This window comes from Carassius auratus, chromosome 13 (genome assembly GCF_003368295.1).
Source record: "Carassius auratus strain Wakin chromosome 13, ASM336829v1, whole genome shotgun sequence".
Taxonomy (NCBI): Eukaryota; Metazoa; Chordata; class Actinopteri; order Cypriniformes; family Cyprinidae; genus Carassius; species Carassius auratus.
In genome coordinates, this window is record NC_039255.1 from 22,228,988 (window position 1) to 22,237,297 (window position 8,310).

Here is an 8,310-nt window from a genome sequence, read left to right on the forward strand (position 1 = left end):
ACTTCCCTTATATTACGTCTAGATCTATTTTTAGACTCAACTTCCCGATTGTTGAGTCAATAGCGACCCGTCTTGAACGCCTGCACGTGTGCATATGGTACATTGTGGTTTCCAATATGTGCGTTCTGCTTCTGAGTTATAGTTTTGCTTCTCTCAAATGGGTTCCATGCCAGGCGAAGATGGAAACACGCTGTCTAGAAAACAAAAAGAGAGCGATGCATCAATCTCAGGCTGTTGCTTTGCGTTCAACCCTCTGGCAAGTCTCAGATTGGGAGCAGATTGCACTGTGGCAAAGCACCACCTCCACTGCCTGAACCCAGTAATGCTTTGGAGACAAAAAAAAATTGAATTGACATGGCTCATTAAATTGATCTATTTAAACTTTCCATATGTGTGTTCCAGAATAATTTGCTTTGTTGAATCCTGTATCAGGGAATATTTGTCAGAATTCAGTTTGACTTCTTATGTCATGCCGCATTTGTAGATGTTGCCACGGCTGCTGGGAGATGAACAAGTTGTGAGGGGTCACTGGACTTGGTAAGGAATTTTGTGTGTGTGTTAAAGGTGTATAAGTTATAGTTCAGTATCCATAACTTGGATTTTTAGTTCCAGAACCAACTGTTGCACTTTATATGACCTCTCTAATAAAATGGGCCAATAAGCATTCACTTGTTAACACCCTAGAAATCACCCAGAACACCCTACTGCTTGTCAAAGAACTAAAACTCACTCAAAACACTTTCTATGCAAATGCATAGAAACATCCTTAAAGTGCACATTGTCTCCAATGCCCTGCTCACATTGTCTTCAGAAAATCTAGTTTAAGAATCTAAGTTCTTCTTCTTCTCTCTCTCTTCTTGTTTTTTTTTTCTTCCAGGATGAGGACTTCCTCTTTGAGACGGGAGATCTTAACCTGTGGGCCGAGTGTTTGTTATGGGCACTAATGTTGCACGGACACCTCTCTGCCCTCGTAAGAGTGACACATTCACCTGGTGTAATCTCTGCAGAACTGGACCGACTATCAGTCATCGCAAAGAGCAATAACCTGGCGGCTCAGAGTTCGATGAAGCCCTCTCTGCACTGCCCCAGTTTTCAGCCACCATCGAGTATGCATAGATATCTGAAAGAGAGAACGCCACTGGCTCAGAATCTTCTAGATACACTTAGGTCTTCTTAGATGACTGTGAAAGATACAGAAAGTGAAAGTAGAGGTGCATTATGAATCTATTTAAATCTCACGGTGGTTTTCCTCTGAGAGCTGAATTGCATGCAGGCATGACCACAAGCTTTTTTAAATTCAAATAAAGTTTATTATGTTCCTTTGACTGTGGGATTATTTTTATACACTAATGTGCGTGAGCGATACTGAGAATGAGAGGTTTTATTCTCCTCGGCTGTGTTTTCAGGGTCACGTTTTCACACGTTGCATTCGAGCAAGCGGTTTTATTTTTAATGCATAGCGTAACAGTTTTTAGGACAATCAATTATTTGGTTGCTCCTCCTGTGTGTTATGCAATCAGAGCAAAATAGTCTGGTGTCCATTTGCTAAGTAGACAGCTAGGCTGCCTTCAGGGGCTGTAGTAGCAATGTTCCCCTTTTACTGTAAAATGATGTAATGTTTTGGGATGTCAGCAGCTGTATTCCTCTCTCTCTCTCACACAGACACACACACACACAGGGTGGGTAAGATCACACATGCTGTTCCCCTCACCAGGATCAGAAAGGTTTTTCTTTTTCTCTCATTTATGTATAGACGTGCTTCACTGAAACCATCAAAAATGGATTTGTAATAGAAGAGTACCGCTGAGATATGTATTGGGAACTGCGATAGGTATAAAGACAAGGAAATGTTGTGAAGTGAATTATATATTTTTATTGATTTTTGCCTGTAGGTGGCGCCCAAGCCCTTTTTTTCGACGATACGCATCGACACCGTTAGGGGACAGTATTGTATCGTTTTTATTAGAGTTGAGTTACTTAAAGGATTTGATATTTACTTTCTTGCAACTTGTTGAAACTATTTTTTTTTTCTTCTTTGTGTTTTCTAAATTAAGGATACAATGCAAAACAATTATGAGAATTAATTATGAAATGTGCATTATTGTTTATTTAAAAAAAAAAATGCACGTCTAGGCTAAAATTGACTTTATTTAGACAGGAAAAGATAAGCAGAGGAAAACGTCACATGCAGATAAGTGTCATAGTTTCACACTCTATGCATCATAACCTGGCACAACTTCAAAGACTGGCCTCTCGGTGTAGATTATGCAATCGCACTCACCCACTAAACATTTCCTGATATCAGAGCGACCAGTCTCGCGCGTTCACGAGTCTCGTGTACGCCAAGTGTCAACACTCAAAATATGTTTCTTCCATCAATTCCCCATACTGTTAACATTTAGTTTAAATGACATGCCATGTGCTTTTCCGAATATGGGGTTTATATAATGCGTATATTTAATAAACGTTAAAACTACACATACTGTGGTAGTATTTCTATATTATTTTGAAATATTTATCGACTTTTCTCGTTTTTAAACTATATGTTGATTGTACTGAATTCATCTTTTTTAGTTGTGCAGTGTTGGAGAGGTGCTGTGAGAGTGAATGTGCGCCGCAGGAGGGGTGCAGAATGCGACCAATGAGCTCCACGGTCCCGGCGACACTTGAAAAGCGGGGCGTAGCGTTGATGGAACTTTCGCACCAAGTTTGCGAGCTCCTCCTCTTCACGAGTTGTCCAAGCTTATATGTGCGGGAGAGTCGAGCAGGCTCTTCACTGTTCTGACTCGGCACTGCGCGGTGGGAGAAGACTAGCAACAAAAACACACACAACGAGGAACTCAGTCTAACTTCTCTGAGTTTCAGACCACATCTAAAACTAGCCTCTTTTTAGTTCCGCATCTCTTGCACAATCTCTAAGCCAGTGGCAAACTAAACGCATTCGCATCCAAAGGCTCCAGGTCGGTCCTCAAATGAGAGATCATCTGCGACTGTCTTCTCCTGAAGAAACAGAAATGTCTGCGACCATCCTGTCCGCTCTTTACGACATCGACATGCTGTACAAGGTACTTTGCTGATTTAAACCACTACGTGCATCTTATCTCTGCCTGTACTTTTTGAAGATTCGAGAACGTTAAACAAATCCATGCATTGCTGAGACGAGTAACGTTGCATAAATAGTTTTGCAACTACTTTGCATTGGTTTCAACTTTGTTTCTTCTTTTTCCTCCTCTTTGCACAGCAGGAGAAGAGCCTCAACATTAACGCCATACACATTAACAGCATGCTGGATAAGAAAGCTGTCGGGGCTCCGGTAACGACCTCCGGCAGCAGCACCAACAACTGCAACTCGTACGCGTCAGGATTCTTCCGTCGAAACTCCACCAGCAACATGGAGCACATGACGAACTGCAACAAGTACCCTGCCAGCTCCTACAGCAGCATGAAGGAGAACGCCATCATGAACAAGGAGAACAAGTTCCGCGACCGCGCCTACAGCGAGAGCGGCGAGCAGCTGCAGCAGAAGCCGGGCTCGCAGATCAACTCCACCCGCTACAAGACGGAGCTCTGCAGGCCCTTCGAGGAAAACGGAGTGTGCAAGTACGGCGAGAAGTGCCAGTTCGCGCACGGCTACCACGAGCTGAGAAGCCTGTCTCGCCACCCGAAGTACAAAACCGAGCCCTGTCGCACTTTCCACACCATCGGCTTCTGCCCGTACGGCCCGCGCTGCCACTTCATCCACAACGCCGACGAGCGCAGACCAGCGCCGAGCAACGCCAACAGCGTGCAGGGAGAGTCCCCCAAGTCCGCCCGGGGGGAGCCGATGAGCGGCTACGGGCAACAGGGAGCCTTCAGGGAGCGACCGAAACTCCACCACAGCCTCAGCTTCTCGGGTTTCTCCAGCCAGCACCACCACGGACTCGACTCCCCCCTTCTCGAGAGCCCCACGTCCCGAACCCCCCCTCCCGCTTCCTCCAATGGTTCCTCCTGCGCCACTAACTTCTACGAAGACGTTCTCTCGTCGACTCGCAACAGTGCCTTCTCTTTCCCCGGCCAAGACCTCAAAGCCCTGCTCGCGCCGCTGGTCGTGCACACGCACAACGGTTATTACGGAAACCTTCAGGTCAACATGGGCGACGGCCTCGGCCACTTGCAGTCCCTCCAGCGCCTGTCCGAGTCGCCGGTGTTCGACTCGCCCCCCAGCCCGCCTGAGAGCATCTCGGACCGGGAGAGCTACGCCAGCGGCTCGCTCAGCTCCTCCGGAAGTCTCAGCGGCTCCGAGTCTCCCACTCTGGACGGCGGGAGGCGTTTGCCCATCTTCAGCAGGCTGTCGATTTCCGATGATTGATCGGCTTTTTTTTTTTTTTTTTTTGTAATGGACTCGATAGCAAAGGAGTCTCCCGTTAGATATGTAGCTCAGGCTCAGCAATAGACTTTAATATCGAGGGAGATGGATTTGTATGTCAGACGCTGACATGGCATTAGTCTGTTTGAACTGCTTTGAAGGCATTCCACCGGTGCAGTTTGTTGCATTCTCTTGGTCTTTTTGGACCACTACTTTCCAGATTTGTACAAAAGACAAATTTTTTTTAACGTGAAAGACAGAGCGGTTTCAGATTTTCCTTCATCCTTGCCAAGAATATGCCTTGACACAAAGTATAGTAGTTTTCAAAGTATGTACATCCATTCCAAAAGTTATCCAGTTTCGCGGCGCCACCCAGTGGTTTGGTTGGTTTGTGCAGTTTGAAGCTTTCTCCCTTTGGCTTGTTGGGAAATCACTGCTGATGGTTGAATATTTTTTTTTCTTTTTTTTTTTTTAGCTTATGAGTGATTAAATAGCAGTGCATAACTGGCTATGAACTATTTAACTTATTTATTTTATCTTGTGAAAAGTATAGGCTACATTGTTAATTGTGTCCATACTGTATTTATCGAGTATGATGAAGCAATAGATCTATATTCTTTTATTATTTTTAAATTATGATCGCCATTATTAATCTACATAAAGTGGAGTGTATGTTCTTTTCACAGTAATATATATTTTTGTTTGGTCTCTTTTTGTAACTTCACTTTATTTTATTGTAAATGAGTAAAACAAACAAACAAAAAAAAATCTTAATTTAAGAGATTGTATGTGATATTTATTTCATTAACTTTGTTTTCCTTGTTTACGTTCATTAAAAAAAAAAGCAGTTTGTGTGATTCGCTGTTTGTTGGGATGTTACTTTTCGGAAGTGTTTGTTTTGTCTGTTGTCATTTTGGAGAATCAGACGTGTCCCTTTAGGTTTGTCTCTAGAATGTATAAACTGTGGTTTGCAGGACCGTCCGAACGTGTACTAGCCTTAATTTTTCATAGAAATCAGATTTCAAAGATCCCAAGTAAATCGATTAACCAAAAAGTATTTTTATTTTTTTAATACGCATGTCTATACAATGCACGGGAGCCACGTGCATGAGAATGTAGCAGACCAGAGCCCCAGTGTATTACTGCCTAGTGCCTGTGGGGATTCACCATCTTACATTGCCTTATGATTAACCAAATAAAGTATTTTCATACATGTTATTGTTTTACAACAAGAGGAAATGAATGTAGTTTGTAATTTAAACTTTTTGGAAGGTTGTTACCACTTATCAAAGGAGAGAAATAGAGACTTGGAGTAAAAAATCTGAGTTGTATTTTTTCTATTACTCCCTGTTCCTTGCATTGTTTTGCCTTTTTGTTTGTTCTCTTGCTTTCCTATGATATGGTAATGGTCTGAATCTTCCAAACTTGCTGGACGGGGAAGAGTTTGAACACATTTGGTTTGTACATAGTAGGTACAGGGGATTCGCACTATGTACCTTTTTTTGACTACTTTTTCAGAAGTAAAGCTTTTTGAATGTAATAAAAAAGACAAAAAGAACAGGATTTGTACCATATTTGTTTTTCGGGGAGTCAGTTCACTACAAATTGCGTGTGAGACTGTTAACTTTGTACTGTACATTTTTGTAGTTCTCCCAATAAAATAATTTTGGAAAAAACAAACAAACGTTGGAAACTAGTCTGTGTGGTTTTCATTGAAAAAAACTGGAGCTGGGGAGGTTTTGCAAGTCATACTTCTGTATTAGCTCTTAAAGTCAAACACACACACAAGCTACCTTTTCTATTCTCGTAGTTTTTCCCTGAAAACAATCTCTCTCTCGACTCACATGAACCCTGACGGCTTCTGCATGCTGAGGTTGAGTCTAACCGCAGTGGTCTGCATTCTGTCTGCATGCTTAGCTGCCTGTGAAAGGCCTTATGGGGGTTGCCCCAACCTGGTAGTTTTGTTTTCTGTGGCTGACTAAGACTCCTCTGTATGCAGTCAAAACTTGCTTCATGCATATAGATGCATATTTAAAACAGCACATGATTCATGACATGACAGTTCACTTGCTTTGGTTTTGATATTACTTGCATTACACAGTCTTCCCTAAAATAAACAGAAGAAAAAATGAGCATTCACTCAAGGAGGGATGAGAACTTTTAGCATACTGCCATTCACATATTGCTCACCATTCATAAATGACCGTGATTCACACTCTTGTGGCTAGGACTGGTGCCTGTGGTATACAAAAGACATTGCTGGGCATTCGTGAAACCTTGACTTGGTTTAGTCATTCAGAGCTGGTTGTTTTTGCTAGCGTTTTAACGCACTGCAGTAACTATTTGATAAAAGCTATCACCGCCATTGAAGCCATATATAAAATAAGAACGATAACAGCAGGCAAATATTTATATACCCGCACTCTGTTTATGATACCATATTTATCAGACCCAAAGCGAGTAGATCAGTGCCAAATAGGCCAAGATTTATTTGTTTTGTACGGTAACATTAATATGTCAGGAATGTGTGTTGTGAAGGTGCCTCATCTCAGTGTTGTAAATCTGTACGCCGTGTCTTGTGCTTGTGAATGCAAACACTTGAGTGTGCGTGTTTGTGTGTCAGTGTGGTAAATGGCCCTGGAGCTCCTACAATGACAGGAAATGCGCTGACTTCTGATTATGGCAGGAAAGACTTGGTTCTTTGCCGCCTCCCACTTCCAGCCTCTCTCCTGCTGGTTTTGTCATCTTTATTGCTATCGTCAGTCAGGGCTTCTAAAAGTTTCTATTTGTGCCGCAGTGTGTTTAACAGGAATAGTTGGGGAAGGAGGGGGTGCCAGATCCATGAAACACTGCTGTCATGTCCAGTTAATGAAGGGGCTCACAGATATTTTAAAATATTTACACTTATACACTTATACAGTAAACACTTAGACTTATGTACACTCACTTATTAAACTTTTAGTGTTACTATCTATCTATCTATCTATCTATCTATCTATCTATCTATCTATCTATCTATCTATCTATCTATCTATCTATCTATCTATCTATCTATCTATCTATCTGTCAGTCCGTCTCTATGTCTGTTTCTGTCTGTCTGTCTATCTCTGTCTGTTTATGTCTGTCTGTCTATCTGTCTGTCTGTCTGTCTGTCTCGGTCTGTCTGTCTGTTTGTCTCTATCTGTCTCTATCTGTCTGTCTTGGTCTGTATGTCTGTCTGTCTCTGTCTGTCTCTATCTGTCTGTCTCTGTCTGTCTGTCTGTCTGTCTGTCTCGGTCTGTCTGTCTGTCTGTCTGTCTCTATCTGTCTCTATCTGTCTGTCTTGGTCTGTATGTCTGTCTGTCTCTGTCTGTCTCTATCTGTCTGTCTCTGTCTGTCTGTCTGTCTGTCTGTCTGTCTGTCTCGGTCTGTCTGTCTTGGTCTGTATGTCTGTCTGTCTGTCTCTGTCTGTCTCAGCCTGTTTATCTGTCGATCTGTCTGTCTCGGTCTGTCGGTCTGTCTGTCTCGGTCTGTTTGTCTCGGTCTGTCTGTCTGTCTGTCTTGGTCTGTCTATCTCAGTCGTCTGTCTATGTCTGTCTCTTCTATGTCTGTCTGTCTGTCTTGGTCTGTCTGTCTGTCTGTCTCAATCTATATTATGCTTAAGGTCTATTTCATGCTGTTGTGTTGTTGGTTTTTAGGGGTAAATCGGTGTCCAGAAAATCCCCTTATGGAGAAAAAAGCCTTCAAAGAAATCCTGCAGGCTCTGCATGAGTGCTACAGCTTGTCCCTGACTGTTTCTGTCTGTCTCGGTCTGTCTGTCTCAGTCTCTGTCTCTGTCTGTCTGTCTGTCTTGGTCTGTTTGTCTCTGTCTGTCTGTCTGTCTGTCTCTGTCTGTCTGTCTGTCTGTCTGTCTCTGTCTGTCTGTCTGTCTGTCTCTATCTGTCTGTCTTGGTCTGTCTGTCTGTCTGTCTGTCTCTGTCTGTCTC

The 8,310-nt window shown here is 42.8% G+C and overlaps 1 protein-coding gene across 2 annotated transcripts; it reads left to right on the plus strand.

The window, feature by feature from the left end:
* The first annotated feature begins 2,646 nt into the window (after positions 1-2,646).
* Positions 2,647-6,024, plus strand: LOC113113037 (mRNA decay activator protein ZFP36L2-B-like). 2 transcript variants are annotated; one of them, XM_026279147.1, is made up of 2 exons: positions 2,647-3,065; positions 3,245-6,024. In XM_026279147.1, exons 1-2 carry the CDS (start codon positions 2,973-2,975, stop codon positions 4,346-4,348), a joined length of 1,197 nt encoding a protein of 398 aa, XP_026134932.1. In that variant the 5' UTR covers positions 2,647-2,972; the 3' UTR covers positions 4,349-6,024. The 2 variants fall into 2 exon arrangements, with proteins under 2 accessions (XP_026134932.1, XP_026134931.1); XM_026279146.1 differs by having other exon boundaries at positions 2,713-3,065; positions 3,242-6,024.
* The last annotated feature ends 2,286 nt before the right edge of the window (positions 6,025-8,310 follow it).

Bases quoted from the DNA above. Each gene is read 5' to 3' on its own strand.
- LOC113113037 (XM_026279146.1), top strand. From the start codon at position 2,973: ATGAGAGATCATCTGCGACTGTCTTCTCCTGAAGAAACAGAAATGTCT. The intron at 3,066-3,241 runs GTACTTTGCTGA...CTCTTTGCACAG, and splicing joins ACATCGACATGCTGTACAAG to CAGGAGAAGAGCCTCAACAT.